The 18687-nt window shown below is 40.7% G+C and overlaps 1 protein-coding gene across 1 annotated transcript in view; it reads right to left on the bottom strand.

Annotated features, from left to right (window-relative positions):
* Positions 1-3765: 3765 nt before the first annotated feature.
* DCBLD2 (discoidin, CUB and LCCL domain containing 2) overlaps positions 3766-18687 on the bottom strand; it is a 48718-nt gene continuing 33796 nt past the window's right edge. Inside the window, exons 9-15 of the mRNA XM_060770728.2 lie at positions 18375-18499; positions 13606-13753; positions 13068-13193; positions 12432-12525; positions 11432-11481; positions 10530-10667; positions 3766-9172 (exon numbers count right to left, since the gene is read on the bottom strand). Of these exons, the coding sequence (XP_060626711.2) occupies positions 8733-9172; positions 10530-10667; positions 11432-11481; positions 12432-12525; positions 13068-13193; positions 13606-13753; positions 18375-18499 (1121 nt within the window). The 3' untranslated portion in view covers positions 3766-8732. The remainder of the gene's footprint in view (positions 9173-10529; positions 10668-11431; positions 11482-12431; positions 12526-13067; positions 13194-13605; positions 13754-18374; positions 18500-18687) is intronic.

Raw genomic sequence — 18687 nt, 5'->3', positions numbered from 1 at the left:
ACAAATCTCTGCTGATACAAGTATCTCGTGATAATAAGAATTTACAGTACAGGTTGAGCATCCTCTATACCAAAATCCTCCAAAATTGTCAACATGAGTGGAAGAAATAGTAAGATAGTGACACCTTTGCTCCAGAAAACTGAAATCCAAACCACTTCTGCTGCCAAGCATTTCAGATAAGGGATGCTCAACTTGGACGGAATTAAATTTAGCATGTTCTATGAAGCATCCGAGAGGCTTGGCTCAGAGCTTCCACTAGAGGGAGCCATGCACCCAACATTAACAAATCAAGAATTAAAATAGATTTATTCAATATCCCATATCCAGAATTCCAAAATTCTTCAAAATCTCAAGTTGTCCACATGGGTGGCTGACACCTTTGCTTTTTTATGGTTACATGTAGACTTTGTTTCATTCATCATTTAAAAATATTGTGTATAAAAGGAATATAAGATATATATGAAACAGAAATGAATGTTATGTTTAAACTTGTGTCGCATTTCCAAGATATTTCACTATGTCTATTCCAAAATCCAAATAAATCTGATCTCAAGCATTTCAGATAAGCGGTGTTCAACCTGTACTGCGTTTCGGTTTAGAAAATAGCCAAAGTGTTGCTCCATTTAAGGTTCAAGCAGATTCAAGCTCTAGAATTTTTGGGCTTTCACAAACCTTGGCCCGGCCAAATCCTTTCAAATTTTTAATTTGCCTTGAACAGTCAGGATTACTTTAAATATATGTGTGTTATGGCGACAATTTTTATGCTTATATTGTTTTGTTAATCTTATGGTTATGTTGTTTTACTTTGTATGTTTTGTGATGTTACCAGGGAACTGCTCTGAGTCCCCTCGGGGAGATAGAGCAGTATATAAATAAAGTGTGTTGTTGTTGTTATAATATATGCTATCCAAATATTGTAATAAGGAAAGCTGGAAGATTTGAGGTAAATACAAAGCAATGGGAGCCTTTGCTTGCACCAAGGCAGATGAAGTGAGGGGTAGGACTGGATTGTTCCATCTTATGGTGAATAGGTGAATTATTTAAATGGTTGTGCTCATTCATCCTAAGTAGTAGGACCACTGGTGGTGTAATGGGTTAAATCCTTTTGCTGGCAGGACCGAAGACCGACAGGTCAGAGGTTCAAATCCGGCGGACAGCGCAGATGAACTCCCTCTGTCAGCTCCAGCTCCCCATGCGGGGACATGAGAGAAGCCTCCCACAAGGATGCTAAAACATCAAAACATCTGCACATTCCCTGGGCAGTGTCCTTGCAGACGGCCAATTCTCTCGCACCAGAAGCGACTTGCAGGTTCTCAAGTCACTCCCGACACGGAAATAAAACAAACATTGTAAGTAGCAAACCAGTATTCCAAACAATCCTGGTTTATCATTCATAAGCAAGGAGTCCCCAGTGGCACAATGGGTTAAACTCTTGTGTCAGCAAGGTAGTTTGAATCTGGGAGCGGGGTGAGCTCCCATATGTCAGCTCGTTTCTCATGCAGGACATGAGAGAAACCTGCCACGGGATGGTAACACGCGAAGTGACTTGCAGTTTCTCAAGTCACTCCTAGAACAAAAACAAATCATAAGCAGAGTGTTTATGGTCATTTCTTGCTTCATGCCCATCCTTCCAAACTTCACAAGACATCTAAAACAGTGTTCTGACTGGTCAGGAATTAAAACCCAAATTCAAATCAGGAAGCGTGAGTCCTTATATCAGAGAAAGACGGAATAAACAGAAAAGACATGGATATATAGGAAAAGACTGTGGTCCTGTCTATTGCAGTCACTCCCACAGCTCATATTTACTGGACTGCCTCTAAGGCTGGATTTACATTGCCCTATATCCCAGGATCTGACCCCAGATTGTGATTATCCCAGTCCCTTCCACACAGAGCTGTATATAATCCCACTTTATCTGCTTTGCAATGGCAATGTGGACTCAGATAACCCAGTTCAAAGCATATATTGTGGGATTTTCTGCATTGATATACTTGGTTATATGGCTGTGTGGAAGGGACCCAAATTGTAGTTGATTGAGACAGTGTAGATTTATATAATCTTATTTCGAAGCAGATAATCTGAATCAGAACCTGGAATATAGGGCAGCGTAGATCCAGCCTAAGTGAGGGTAGGACTGGTCAAGATCTGTATCAGTGTTATCAGTGTCTGCTAACACTGGTCAACACACATTTTTATGCCCCAAATATTAGACCTGTTTCTGGATATATTTGGCACCAGTTTTGTCCTCTCAGCTCTAGTTTTTATGGGTGAACATATGGCATATGTGACATCTACCACTCTTCACTCTGCTCACCCATAAAATCAGGGTATTTTAATGTAGTGTTTAAATTAATATCTTTTAAACATGAAGAAAACATTAAAAATTAAAATAAATTTTTATTAGATGAAAATCTACTTATTTCATACCAAAAGCACAGATTTATGATACTAACTTTCCAGTCATTCAACTTACATATCTAATAAACTAGAGCTGATGCTGTCTACCCAATAGAGTAGTGTGTTGTACCCACTTCTCCTGTTTTATTCGTTCTTTTGTTCCTTTTATTTCCTTTGGGGGCACGAAACAGCAACCCCCTCCAGTACGAAAATAAGCTCGACACGAAAGCAAGCAGGAGTGTGTAGCATTTCCTCTCCTGCTTTTCATGTCATGTGGCCCAGAGAACTGCTGCATGCTCTTCTCCTCAGAGCCTTGTCAATTGGAGGAGAACACAGTTTGCCTCTCCTGCTTCTGCTGGTCCCCTCTACAGACGGAGGGGAAAGCATCACATGAGTAGTATCTTAAGCCCTGTCTTTAAACCCAGTGCTCTTCTGCAGACCGAGGGGAAAGAATCACAGGAGGAGTGATATATTAAGTAACTCTGATGTTTTAAATCCAGGTTGTAATGAAGGCCATAAGGACAAACCATGCCATTGCCAAAAATGAGGGGAATGTGAAGGGAATTCTCCCCCTTCCCATGGATGCCAGTTAAAGAAGTGAAATAATAAGACTGGGCACTGGGCTGTGTGTGCATAGTGTGTGGAGCATCTTTGACATTTGGCAGGAAGGAATGGCACCCTGCCATGCCTTCCTCCTCCTGCTACTCCTGGAGAAGTTAGAGGTCGGCGCCAGCGGGGGCGAAAGAGGAATGTTTTTAATGAGATTTTATTTATAGAAAGAAAAAAATCCCTAAAAATCGGAGGATGACCCAAACGCTATAAAATGTGGTGGGCTAAAAGTGGTAGATGTGCCCTCCGTGTGTGGCGATTTTCACCCCTCTAGCCCTTAAACGGAGAAGGAGAGCCTGGGGAAGCCCACCCATAGTGGCCAATTGATTGAAAATGTTTGGTTTTTCAGATGCCAATTCGGAAAGGTGCCTGTTTTTGGAAGGCATGTGAAAGTGAAAACAAAAGCGGGGGGTGGGGGTGGGGAGAGGTTACAAATGGAACAAACAGAAACTGATAGCAATTCTATACAAATGCACAAGCCTTGTATCCAATGCAATTTTCTGAATTGGTGCCCCAAATAATCCAGGAATACACCAAAAAATCAAGACACCAAGAAATTGGGGGGGGGGGGGTGTGGGCTAATCAATACCTACATTTCTATTATGGTTCTCATGCTCGTAAAGTCTTTCTAAAACTAAAACAAACTTGTTTAATATGCAGAATACCTATCTAAATAACCAGCAAGCTATTATCTGAAATAGATAATAGTAGTAGCCAAGAGTCTGATGCATATTGTACGAGACTTGTTTTGCAAAGTATTCTTCCACATTGTGCATTTTATTTAAAAGATTTGAACACATACATAAACATTGCTATTCATATTCTAAGTTCTGGCAACATATACAAATACAGAGTGACTACAGAACATGCTGAGGTAAGAAAGAACATTCTAGGAAAATAACCATTCAACGTAATTTGTACCCATCCCACCTGCACTTATAACAAAGACCCCCTAGCATCAACTTATGAGAGACAATACCAACACTGGACCAAAAATCAAAAACATGTAAGATGAAAGTTGTTTGTGCTGTGTGTCGTACATTCAGGAATCAATAACTTAAGTGTTTAAAATACAGGGCAGTAAGCCAGGCTGTTTTCACCTAACTGACCTTTTTAAATGCCGGATACATTCAAGTTTCCATGCACAGCTGTTTTATCCTCTTGTAACATTTCATGTGCTGATGGGCTTTTTCTGCAACATCTAGGTGAGCGCTGGACGGTGTGTACCGAACTATGTGGAATTAAGACTTGAACGTCTAACTAGGCACTTTGCACCAATATAGTTGTGTGCATAATTCCAGGAAACAAGCTCGACATTCAGTGTTACAGTGATTGTTTTGTGGTGTCCTGTGCATAAACATTGTTTTGTATACACAAAAGCTGAGACTTTGTCATGGTGCACACAAGTAAAGCCATTCCTCACTCCTCCAACATTCAAATAAAAAAAAATAAGTCCAACTATTTTTAAAGAAAAAACACAACTACTATGTGTTTACACTGAACAGAGAATACCCTTGTAAGGAAATATGCAGTATCTGTCAAACCAAGGTACTTGCGTGCCACCAGGCATTTGGAAATTAGCTGAGATTGTCATTTTAATGCTATTAATTCTGTAGTCTAACACTGTTTTGCTGGGATATATTTCATGCATTGTCATCTGGTACACTTTTCTTATGAGTGTGTGTTGGAAGGTGTATTATAAATATTGTTCATAAATAAAAGTGACCAGAATGAAAAATGGTTAATTCATATAGATTGGCCTACACCATCAAATCCAACTGTACTTCCAACCTTTAAGAAGAGAGACTTATGAGATGGCTGGTAACTGCACAAGACATACAAGTACCACCATCTCAATGCATGACCTACTCTCTTGAGTTCTTTAGGAAATAGTTGGGAAAACTATAGAGCAAAATCTACTCTATCATTGAGAAGGCCTCTCATGAACTTTATACAATCTATTAGTAAATGTTAGTACTATGCTTTGGTTGAAATCATGTTCAGTAATCGCAACGTCATAAATCTGGCTTCGGACATTGTAATTACAGAATGTCTGTATCCATGGGAAATAAGTTTCAAGACCCCCTGTGAATACATGAAACCCTATATATAGAATCAGAATCACTGAGTTCAAAGAGACCTCATGGGCCATCCAGTTCAACCCCTGGCCAAGAAGAAGGAAAATCGCATTCAAAGAACCTCAGATCCAAAGAAGGAGCCTCCATCACACTCTGGTGCAGAGAGTTCCACTGTTGAACAGTTCTCACAATTAGGAATTTCTTCCTAATTTTCAGGTAGAATCTCCTTTCCTGTAGTTTGAAGCCATTGTTCTATGTCCTAGTCTCCATGGCAGCAGAAAACAAGCTTGCTCCCTTCCTATGGCTTCTGCTCACATATTTATACATCATGTCTCCTCTCAGCCTTCTCTTCTGCAGGCTAAACATGCCCAGCTCTTTCAGTTGTTCCTCAGAGAGCTGGACATGTTTAGCCTACAGAAGAGAAGGCTAAGAGGAGACACATGATGACCATACTTGGATCAGAAGATTACCATAGAATCATATTGGAGGATCTAGAGGCCCACACAAACACTTGGGGGGGGGGTATTTTGGAGCATGGCTAAGTGAAACTGTGGATATTAAATCTGAATAAGGGGGTCATACTATTTTTCTATTCACATTTGTGGTTGCAAAATCACAATGACCAAACATTCGCCCAGATCCAACTTATAAAGCCTCCCATTACTCCAACAATGATTTCCGAGGTGCTAGAGAGCAGAGTGGTCATGATGCAAGCATCCTGAGGCAAACAGCTGTAAGAAGCTCCCAACAAGACCTCGTGGTGGTCTCTGCAACCGCCTCTCACAGCATTCCCTATGGCATGTTGCTTCTCACCACCCTGCTCTTCAGTGCCTTGGAAATGGCTGTAGTGGGAGGGGAGTTGCAAAGATCCAAATATAGGATTGACACGGGAACACTGCAACTACATCTCCGTAGCTATATCTCCTGAGATGAGATATCAGCCTTTGGTTTTGACAATGCAAGTCTGTAAGAATAGGCCAGTGTGAGTCTCATAAACTTTAACAGGGATAGACTCAGATGGAATAGGGTCTTAATATTCATAACAAACGTCATTAGTCCAATTTGGCAAATAATTATCCAAAGCAGATCAATTTATAGAATACATCATAAAATAAAAATCTATATATACAGATACCGTGAAAGTTTTCTTCGGCCATGTTTAGCTTGGCGTACCGCAGTTACAGAACAGAAATAAGTTATGTATCACTATTATAAATTAAAGAAAACAATAGAAATGGAACAAGGCAGAACCCTATGCTGTTGAAACTGGCTGCTGGAGGTACATGCATGTAACAGTTGTGATTGTCATGATTAACCTTGTCAGCTAACCTAGATTGAAAGACTGTGCATTCAAGAATACAGACCACAAGAAAAATACAACATGTTCTTCTGAATTATGCACTCATAAACATTTAAAGTCCATAAAACTGGGCTATTGTGTATAGAGTGATATCACATTTATCTATTCTACATTGCCACTACAGTGCTTTCTTCTCATGTGCTTTTCTCTCTCCATATGCATTGAAACATCAAGATGGAGCTTGGCTTGTAATGTTATCTAGCTTTGTTCTTAATCATTTGCATTGTGCATAAAGTCACTAACCGCTTCAAGTATAAAAATTCTGCAAGGAGTCCTCAACTCAAAAGCTGCAGAAACGTTTGAAGGATTGGAGGGGGGATGAATCAAATGTTGAGATATATTTTTAACGGTCTCACAATACACCAAATCCCAGTATTGTAAAATTAAACAACCACCAGATTTCACATTCTAAATATTCTAGGTTGTCAATGTATTCATGTTGTTCTTAAGGCATATAAACAAATGAAACAATATTAGGGAACTGCTGTGCAGCTGTGGATGTACAGAAACCCTGATTTACATCCACATGCATACACAATATATTCATGTGCTGAGGTTTTAAAGAGTCAGATACCTTCTAATGCCATAGAAAGTCAGTTAGGCTACTTTAACTATTTCAAGTTTTCTACTACAAAAATTGTAAAAAAAATTGTGTATTTTTTTTAAATATAGCTGGAATCCTGTTCACTATTTACAATGAACTAGACACTATAAGGGGCCGCAGTGGCACAACGGGTTAAACCGCTAAGCTGCTGAATTTGCTGACTGGAAGGTTGGCAGTTTGAATCCGCAGGACTAGGTGCGCTCCTGTTGTTAGCCCCAACTTCAGCCAACCTAGCAGTTTGAAAACATGGAAATGCGAGTAGATAAATAGGTACTACTTCTGTGGGAAGGTAACGGCGCTTCATGCAGTCATGCCGGTCACATGACCTGGGAGGCGTCTATGGAAAACACCAGCTCTTCGGCTTAGAAATGGAGATGAGCACCACCCCCCAGAGTTGGACATGACTAGACTTAATGTCAAGGGGAAACCTTTACCTAGACCAGTAATACCCAACCTTTGGGCCTCCAGGTGTTTTACACTTCAACTGCCAGAAATCCCAGCCAGCTTACCAGCTGTTAGGAACTGTGGTAGCTGAAGTCCAAAATATTTGGAGGTCTAAAGGTTGGGAACTATTGACCTAGACACTATAGAAAATGGGCCCTAAACCCCACCTTAAAAGTTTGGTGACAGATCATAGCTACATCACCCTAGCTATGACTCCCATGCAGGACCTCTGATTACATTTTCAGTTAAGAGGGCTCCTTTTCAATATCTGAATTATATCACATCAGTCCTAAAATGCAGATCAGTATTTCTATTCTCATATCACATTGGGGCTCTGAAGCTCAAACCTGAAAATGGTTTTGGAGGAACAGTATGTCTTAGTCACTTACTGAATCGTTTCCAGGAAACCTACTTCTTAGTAACTGGAGAAAAGAACCGCAGTGTTTAAACAAGTAAGGCAAAACAGCATTAAAATGAAAGCAAGATTAAGAACAGAATCTTCACTGGTGTTTGGCAAAATAATAATTACCAAAAGTTTTAGGTAACTACATTTTTTTTAAAAAAGCACCACCATAAAGTATGGTATGATCCATTTGAGATATCCATCTTTATCATATATGCCTAGAATCCTGTGATTAATCCCATCTAGAAAACACAAGCTTAATCAATTGCTGAATGGCGAGCCAATACATATGTAAATCCAATTAATTCAACAGCTGTATTTTTAGTTGGGACTGCCAAAGGATTTAGGAACTATTATAAAAAATGGTCTACATTGTTTTAGAAAGTAGGGCAGTCATTTCACTTGAACTACATTATACATGGAAATATGAATCTTAAATGATCTGTCTATTAACCCATTAATGTAAAACACTAGCAGTATGCAGGCATCAGTGACTTCTTTTTTTCCATGTTCAGAACAGTACCTTCTTCTTTCCTGGCACTATGGCTGTATGTAATGGAAGCTGATTACTTCTATATCTTTAGTGACATGCATATTTACACTCAGTGATTATGCATATTTTAAGTTTCTCATGCCTGTCTAGCATTAAATGCAGTTCCCATCAGTAGTGTGTGGAAAGCCCATTATTTTGTGAAGAAGGAAGCAGTAGTTGTGTGTAGACCCTCAAAAGGGCAATTTACTCATTTGTCTGGGCCTATATATCATTTATTCCCCAACAAACATTTGAAAAGTCTGACATCATAGCCAAAAGACTGATTATTTTTGGACGTCACTTTAACTAACTTCTTCTTTCTCTCCTGTGGAATGTTGCATGTTCTGTGGTACCTGGTACACCAATTCGTCAGAGGAACTGACTCCTGGCATCCCCTTTGGTGTATCATAGAGTACATGTGTGGAGGATGAGCTATCAGCCCTGGAAAGTTTGTTGTAAACTCCCACTAGGGGTGGGGCTTGGTTCCCTGAAGCCTTGAAAGTGGATACAGAAGAGAGACCAGGAGGAGCTACAGGGTGCCCTGACATATCCATTACGATTGGGGTGGCATATTCCGGTCCACTTATGGGTAATGGTTCAGCATAGGCATGATAAATCTCTTGTTCAGGTGAGTTATAGAGATCCGTATCAGCATAGCTTGCTTTGTTGCCTTCTTCTGGTTTAAAGGTTGACCTCTGATGGAGCGTGCCAACAATTCCTCCAACAAGTGGCTGGGCGTATTCTATATAAAGAGAGATTAGTATTGCATTATATTAATTGCAAGTAGATTTTTCCTAGTTCCTACAAAATGCCATTTTACTGGTTATAAAAAATACACAGAGAAATAGGAAAATAAAGGGACCAGTCTATATTCTCAAGAGCACATACAGTCATCAACCCTTCTGCTATGTCAGCTTCACAGGCTGCCAGTCTGCTTCCGAGACAATTCAAAGTGCTGGCTTTAGCCTATAAAGTCCTAAACTGTTCCAGCCCAGCTTACCTGTCCGAACATATATCTCTCTCTATGAACTACTGCAGAGATTAAAATCTTCTGGGGAGGCCCTGCTCTCGGTCTCACTTCCTTCGCAGGCGCGACTGGTGGGGACGAGAGACAGGGCCTTCTCAGCAGTGGCCCCTTGGCTATGTAACTCCCTCCTCAATGGAATCAGATCAGTCCCCTCTCTCCTGACCTTCAGGGAAAAAACTTAAAGACATAGCTTTGGGGACCAAGCCTTTGACCAGTAATTGGAGCAGTGCAATAAGTAACCCTGAATTAATGTGATTGACAAATGGATTATGATTTGAGTGGTGTGATTTTAATTGACGTTTTAACTGTTGGTTTTTAATTGTAATTGTTTATTTTATGGACATATATGTGTATAGCATCAAATTGCTGCCTGTTGTAAAGCTGCTTTGAGTCCCCTTTGGGGTGAGAAGGACGGGGGTGCAAATGTGGTAAATAAATAAATAAAATATCCTGCATTGTCAGGTACAACTATAAAGATGGGACTTCTATTGTCGTATCTACTTTAGCTGAGGGTACCCTCAAAACCTACCTCTTAAGCCAGGCAGTGCCCAACTGAAGTGTTTCCAAAGAGGTGCAGACGAGAATGATAACCTCAGCACTCTCCTGGTTACAGGATGCATTGAAACAAGCAGTTGGGTCCTTTTACTACTGCTTCTCTCAATATTTTCAGCAACTAGGAAAGCACTACAGTCATTATTTCCCAGGGTCTCAATCTGTAGCTCCTCAACTGAGCACTGTCTGGTTTAAGAGATAGGGTTCTATGGTCAACATTTGGTAATTAACAACAGTAAACCCAAATCCCAAAAATTACTAGATTGTTACATGCCGTTTATGATCTTGTAAAAGCTGACCAGCCAATGTTTATTTGAATGAGTGACATCTATGTTATCAGCATGGTCACCTGACGGATCCTGGAATCAGTTACAAATGCAGATGTGCTGGTGCAGCAAATGGTAGCAATCAAGTTAAGGTAAAGGTAAAGCTTTCCCCTGACATTAAATCTAATTGTGTCCGACTCTGGAGTATGGTGCTCATCTCTACTTTCAAGCTGAAGAGCCAGAATTGTCCATACCTGCAGATTGAGTTTGCAACATGGTTGTGACTTCTCTTGATCTCAGGCAACTAACTTCACTGCTGCTATAGCGGACCGGTGTTTCATCGTGCTCTGCACTCTTGGCAGGAAGAAACTGCTTCATTCCTTTCCACCAACCTGTAGCCACATTTGGAAAAAGTAAATGGAAGGAAATCTTGTGCGTGAGTTGCAAGAGGCATAATTGTGAGTCAAATTAGTCCAAAAACAATCACATGTATTTCTATAGTTTGTAAAACTTTTCTGAAAAACATACATAGTTAATTTGTAGTAATGGAATTTCACATAATACTAATCAGTCAATTTAGAGAAGGAAGGGGAGTGAAAAGACAATGATCATTAAAGAAGTAGGGTTAAACCGTTTAGCACAATCTTTCTTAATGTGATACCTTCTGGATGTGTTGGCCATAGTTGGCCAAAGGAGAAAAAACTCTTGTCTGCTTGAGGCAAGTGTGAATGTTGCAATTGGCCACCTTGCTTAACACTGAATGGCCTTTCAGCTTCAAAACCTGGCTGCTTCCTGCCTGGGGGAATTCTTTGTTGGGAGGTGTTAGCTGACCCTGACTGTTTCATGCCTTGAATTCCCCTATTTGGGAATGTTGCTCTTTATTTGCTGTCCTGACTTTATAGAGTTTTTTAAAATAACCAAATTCTGTTCATTTTCATGGTTTCCTCCTTTCTGTTGAAATTGTCCACATACTTGTGGATTTCAGTGGCTTCTCTGTGTTTTTGACTGCTTGACCTGAACCCTCAAATCAGCACAAATAATCAGAGAGCCAAGCAACCAACGGCTTGCCCAAATTTGCTAGTTGAAATAAATGACAGGACAGTATTTTCATCTCAGTGCTTAATATCACATCTAAAGATTCAGTAACAGCTATTACCTGCACGATCCCAGTAAGGTATGTCATAAGTTCCTTCTGATTTTCTCTTTCTGAAAAAGTGGGTGAAATGCAGAGCACACACGTAATTAGTAAGTTGAAAATATTAGTCTAAGGACCAGTAAAACTTTTGTTATTGTTGTTTTAGTATAAAGCTTTTCTTAAGGGAAAAACAATACTTGAATACTAAAGGTCAGTTCCCCTTTGTTGTTCATTTCACCCTAATGGACATAGGTAAAGGTAAAGGTTTCCCCTGACATTAAGTCTAGTTGTGTCAATTTCTGGGGGGTGGTGCTCACCTCCATTTCTAAGCCAAAGAGCTGGCGTTGTCCATAGACACCTCCAAGGCCATGTGGCCAGTATGATCACATGGAGTGCTGTTACCGTCCCGCAGAAGCGGTACCTATTGATCTACTCAGATTTGCATGTTTTCAAACTGCTAAGTGGCAGAAGCTGGGCCTAACAGCGGGAGCTCACCCCGCTTCCCAGATTCAAACTGCCAACCTTTTGGTCAACATGTTCAACAGCTCAGCAGTTTAACCCACTGCGCCACCAGGGGGTCATAACGGATATAAACAATAAGAATGTCCTTTGTAAAAAGATGTTTTCCATTCTGCCACAGAAGAAACTGTAAAATTGCTTCTTTTGTAAGGGTTATGCTGAAATGCAGCCTTTTAAATATGTATGCATTCCCAAAATGGTGGGAAGTAACAAAGTGCATAAACTGAGTCACACTATTTAGTCATAATATCTTTCTTGATTGCAATGCATACATTCATCATCTGGAATGAATCCTGTTGTAATTTCTCCCATGTCATCATTATATCACTCTATTCTAGAATAACAACAGGACACTTGGAGCCCTCCAACTGTTGTTGGATACCACTGGTGATGTTTCATAATGCTAATGGAGTTGTAGCCTCTACTGTATCAGCAGAGGACAAAAGACACATGTCCTCCACCTCTGCTATAGATGAAATAAAATAGTGAATGAGTCTCATACCTGTTTCTCCAGTGCCATGCACAAACTAATATCAAAATGAGGGTGGTAAGGACCATAACCAAAACAGGAACCAGGACAGCTACCAATGCCACATCTGAAATCCATTAAATAAAAAAGCTAATTTGATGCATCACCACTTTTACTCACAGATGTACAGATTACAGCAATGTACAAAAAATGTTTGATGGGACAGAGCAGGGGTGTCTTAAATTGCCCATAAACTGGGTTGTTGTGAGTTTTCCAGGCTGTATGGCTATGTTCCAGAAGCATTCTCTCCTGAGGTTTTGACTGCATTTGTGGCAGGCATCCTCAAAGGTTGTGAGGTCTGTTGGAAACGAGGAAAATTGCGTTTAGATATATGTCCAGGGTGGGAGAAAGAACTCTTGTCTGTTTGAGGTAGGTGTTGATGTTCCAATTGGCCACGTTGATTAACATTTAATGGCCTGGCAGTTTCAAGGTTTGGCTTCTTACTGTCTGGGGATATGCTTTGTTGGGAGGTGATTATTTGGCCCTGATTGTCTCTTGTCTGGAATTCCCCCGTTTTTTAGTGTTGTTCTTTATTTACTGTTATGCCCACAAACTAGTTGTAAACTTTACCAATAATAAGCAGTATACTACAGATATGCTATTCCATACCTTTGGTTACACTTGGAGTTACTGTAGTGTTCTTGATCTTAGGAGGGAAGGTTGTTTTATCAGTCTGCAAAGAGAAGTCATTGCTGCTTCTGGTTGGTGGAGGTACTGTAGGTCTTGGAGCTCGAACTTTAAGGAAACCAAAATCTGGAGGTCATACCATTGGTTAAAACAGCAAGCAGCTTCTTTTATGTAATGGTCCACACTATTCTCAAATAACAACATTTCCTCTGTTATTTTTGCTCCCTTGTCACAAAATAGCTGCCCAGATTTACTGTGGTAGCAAATAAGGATGAATACATGGACCACTGCCTAAGAAAACCATCACAATCAATATGGTTCTCATAACACAGGAGTATCACATTGAAATAAGATGCCTATACAGAATGTCGAGCAACAGATAGAGAACTGCTAAAAAATAAGTAAGTTTATTAGTGTTATTCAGAGAAGTGGGATTTTTTTCAATGCCCCAAAAGATTAACGTTGTTTTAAGCACTCACTGTGTGAAAGCTACTCGTATGCTAAATGTCATTTCACTTACCAATATTAAATTGACATCCTAGCAGTTCCACTTTCATTGCAATTTTCTGGTGCCACTTTAAAGGATTTATTCTAATAAGACGAGCAATAATGGGCGGAATAAAGTTATTACGAACTTCTTGATAATATCCAGTATTGCCTTGAAATACCTTTAAAAATCCACAAAGACAAGATGTATTAATGCATACGTAATGCCACATTTTTGATGTAATTCTAATTTTTTTCTGAAAATTACATCTTCATTTTAAGACAGAAATAAAATTATCATCTCCAGCAAAGGATCACCGCCTTGTCGGGGCGCTGGAGCTTGAGCACCTCAATGATGTCATGAGCGAAACCGTGAAGGGACACCCAAGACGGGACGGTTGTGGCAGAGAGGTCAGACCAAGCGTGATCCCTGGGGAAGGCAATGGCAAACCACTCCAGTATCCTTGCCAAGAAAACTAAATGGACCAGTACAACCAGAGATATGTCGGTATGCCATTGGAAGATGGGACTCCCAGGTCGGAAGATGGCCAAAATGCTACTGGGGAGGAGCAGAGGATAAGTTCAACTAGCCCCAGATGTGATGACGCAGCTAGCTCAAAGCCGAAAGGAAGGCTAGCGGCCGACGGTACTGGAGGTGAACGACGAACCCGATGCTCTAAAGATCAACACACCATAGGAACCTGGAATGTAAGATCTATGAGCCAGGGCAAATTGGATGTTGTTATTGGCGAGATGTCAAGACTAAAGATAGACATTCTGGGGGTCAGCGAACTGAAATGGACTGGAATGGGCCACTTCACATCAGATGACCACCAGATCTACTACTGTGGACAAGAGGAACATCGAAGAAATGGAGTAGCCTTCATAATCAATAAGAAATTCGCTAAAGCGGTGCTTGGATACAGCCCAAAAAATGACAGAATGATCTCAATTCGAGTGCAAGGAAAGCCTTTCAACATCACAGTGATCCAAATATACGCCCCAACCACAGCTGCTGAAGAAGCAGAAGTAGATCAGTTCTATGAGGATCTGCAGGACCTACTGGATAATACACCAAAAAGAGACATTATTTTCATTACAGGAGACTGGAATGCCAAGGTGGGAAGTCAAGTGACAACTGGGATCACAGGCAAGCATGGTCTGGGAGAACAAAATGAAGCGGGACGCAGGCTGATAGAATTTTGCCAGGAAAACTCGCTGTGTATAACAAACACTCTCTTCCAACAACCTAAAAGACGGCTTTACACATGGACCTCACCAGACGGTCAACATCGAAACCAGATTGACTACATCCTTTGCAGCCAAAGGTGGCGGACATCCATCCATTCGGTGAAAACAAGACCCGGGGCTGACTGTAGCTCAGATCACGAACTTCTTATTGCCCAATTTAGAATAAAACTAAAGACATCAGGGAAAATACACAGACCAGTTAGATATGATCTCACTAACATTCCTAGCGAATATACAGTGGAAGTGAAGAACAGATTTGAAGGACTAGATTTAGTAAACAGAGTCCCAGAAGAACTATGGACAGAAGTCCGAGACATTGTTCAGGAGGCGGCAACAAAGTACGTCCCAAAGAAAAAGAAAACCAAGAAGGCAAAATGGTTGTCTGCTGAGACACTGGAAGTAGCCCAAGAAAGGAGGAAAGCAAAAGGAAACAGGGATAAGGGGAGATATGCCCAGTTAAATGCGCAATTCCAGAGGTTAGCCAGAAGAGATAAGGAACTATTTTTAAATAAGCAATGCATGGAAGTGGAAGAAGACAACAGAATAGGAAGGACAAGAGACCTCTTCCAGAAAATTAGAAACATTGGAGGTAAATTTCAGGCAAAAATTGGTATGATAAGAAACAAAGATGGCAGGGACCTAACAGAAGCTGAAGAGATCAAGAGAAGGTGGCGAGACTATACAGAAGATCTGTATAGGAAGGATAATAATATTGAAGATAGTTTTGACGGTGTGCTGAATGAATTAGAACCAGACATCCTGAGGAGTGAGGTTGAATGGGCCTTAAGAAGCATTGCTAACAACAAGGCAGCAGGAGACGACGGGATCCCAGCTGAACTGTTTAAAATCTTAAAAGATGATGCTGTCAAGGTGATGCATGCCATTTGCCAGCAAATATGGAAAACACAAGAATGGCCATCAGACTGGAAAAAATCAACTTATATCCCCATACCAAAAAAGGGAAATGCGAAAGACTGCTCAAACTTCCGTACAGTGGCCCTTATTTCTCATGCCAGTAAGGTAATGCTCAAGATTCTCCAAGGAAGACTCCAGCAATACATGGAGCGAGAGTTGCCAGATGTTCAAGCTGGGTTTAGAAAAGGCAGAGGAACGAGAGACCAGATTGCCAATATCCGCTGGATAATGGAGAAAGGCAGGGAGTTTCAGAAAAACATCTACTTCTGCTTCATTGACTATTCTAAAGCCTTTGACTGTGTGGATCATAATAAATTGTGGCAAGTTCTTGGTGGGATGGGCATACCAAGCCACCTTGTCTCTCTCCTGAGGAATCTGTACAAGGACCAAGTAGCAACAGTAAGAACTGACCACGGAACAACAGACTGGTTCAAGATTGGGAAAGGCGTACGGCAAGGCTGCATCCTCTCACCCAACCTCTTTAACTTGTATGCAGAACACATCATGCGATGTGTGGGGCTGGATGAATGCAAAGCTGGGGTGAAAATTGCTGGAAGAAACATTAACAACCTCAGATATGCAGATGACACCACTCTGATGGCCGAAAGCGAGGAGGAGCTGAGGAGCCTTCTAATCAAGGTGAAAGAAGAAAGCGCAAAAACCGGGTTGCAGCTAAACGTCAAAAAAACCAAGATTATGGCAACAAGAATGATTGACAACTGGAAAATAGAGGGAGAAACCGTGGAGGCCGTGACAGACTTTGTATTTCTAGGTGCAAAGATTACTGCAGATGCAGACTGTGGCCAGGAAATCAGGAGACGCTTACTTCTTGGGAGGAGAGCAATGTCCAATCTCGATAAAATAGTAAAGAGTAGAGACATCAGACTGGCAACAAAGATCCGCCTAGTCAAAGCCATGGTATTCCCTGTAGTAACCTACGGATGTGAGAGCTGGACCTTAGGGAAGGCTGAGCGAAGGAAGATCGATGCTTTTGAGCTGTGGTGCTGGAGGAAAGTTCTGAGAGTGCCTTGGACTGCGAGAAGATCCAACCAGTCCATCCTCCAGGAAATAAAGCCCGACTGCTCACTGGAGGGAAAGATACTAGAGACAAAGTTGAAGTACTTTGGCCACATCATGAGGAGACAGGAAAGCCTAGAGAAGACAATTATGCTGGGGAAAGTGGAAGGCAAAAGGAAGAGGGGCCGACCAAGGGCAAGATGGATGGATGGCATCCTTGAAGTGACCGGACTGACCTTGAGGGAGCTGGGGGTGGTAACGGCCGACAGGGAGCTCTGGCGTGGGCTGGTCCATGAGGTCACGAAGAGTCGGAGACGACTGAACGAATGAACAACAACAAAATTATCATGGATATTTTAAATATCAATTCTGGTTATTCTATACAGAAGACCTAAAGTGTTCTGTTGTTCTATACAAAAGACCTAAAGTGCTCAAATGAAGTACAGATGAAAGATAAAGTACTAAAAAGGCAACTAAATGAGTATTTTTTGGAATTTTTAATTTTCCATCTCTCGCTAAAATTCCTTGTGTTGAAAATACAGTGGGCCCTTTGTATCCACTGGAGTTTGCTGAAGCATATTGCTTTTTGGAGGAGCCAATGCCTATTCTTTCCATTTCATTTCTGACTCTGCTACTAAATTTTCTATTAAACTTCTAATACTCAAGAATACATTTACTCTGTTAATTTTGGTGTAGATAATAATAATAATAATATACAATTTATGTACTGCTTGCCACATCTGCATCATACAAAGTGATACGATACGTTTTATTGATTGGCCTATTGGCCGTATCAAAACATTTAACACATAACACAATTAACACATAGTCATACATAGTCATACATACAAAATACAACCCTCGGTATAAAAGAAGTTAAAATAAACAAGCTGTTAACAAGATCTCGTTCAGGTCAAATGTCTGCGTCACCTCCACAGTTTACCCCAATTGATTCTAAATGTGCAATTCTCAGCTGTGTTGCTTTGAATAGAAAAAGGGCTGTTTTGTGTGCTTACCATTTATATCGTTTAAGTAAAGGTAAGAGTAAAGTTTTCCCCTTGGCATTAAGTCTAGTTGTATCCGACTCTGGGCGTTGGTGCTCATCTCAATTTCTAAACCAAAGAGTTGGTGTTGTCCATGCAGGTTTGGGGGGGGGGGGTGGTCACTAAGACAGTCTGGACCTGAACTATATAGGGCTTTGTAGGTAATAACCTACACTTTGAATTGGGACCGGAAACTTATCAGCAGCCAGTGGAGCTGCTTTAATAGGGGCATGATGTGTTTCCTATAGCTGGCCCCAGTTAGCAGTCCGGCTGCCGATCTTTGCAGTAATTGCAGTTTCCGAGCCGTCTTCAAAGGCAGCCCCATGTAGAGTGCTTTGCAGTAATTCATTCCAGTTGTAACTAAGTCCAAATCAGGTTTTTTGAAGTACAGTTGAAATTAATCTTCTATTAATTAAGGTGATCTGAATCATACAGATAATGAAATTAAGCTTTCTATCCACGGATGTGCCTTGTTTTCAATGCATTCTTGGATCATGAGGAACAGCATCATTCTAATAAATGAAGACTTCATAAACAATACAGATTCATTTTCTAAGAATGTTCACCTAAGTATTACCTTATCTCTCTCAATGCCAGGTTCTCTGTATACCGTCCACTTCTGTGCATCGTTGCTGTAAAGAATCCTATAAGCAGAGACATAATAATGGTACTCTGCTAAGGTGGAGCCTGTGGTAATGATACCTATGAATAAGAAGGTTCTTGGTTACAATAGACAGCAAGAACTGTCTTCTTTTAACACTTAAACTGCCCACTTAAAACAAAAAGGGGTTTCAGTTACCAAAAGGATATCCACAGAATGGATGAATCGATAAAAAAACAGTAACTATGTGTAAATTAACATACACAATGGAAACTTCGTATATCCTAGT

The sequence above is a fragment of the Anolis sagrei genome, chromosome 3 (assembly GCF_037176765.1).
Source record: "Anolis sagrei isolate rAnoSag1 chromosome 3, rAnoSag1.mat, whole genome shotgun sequence".
Taxonomy (NCBI): domain Eukaryota; kingdom Metazoa; phylum Chordata; class Lepidosauria; order Squamata; family Dactyloidae; genus Anolis; species Anolis sagrei.
Note: the sequence above shows the minus strand (reverse complement) of the source record. Positions and strands in the feature narration are given on the sequence as shown.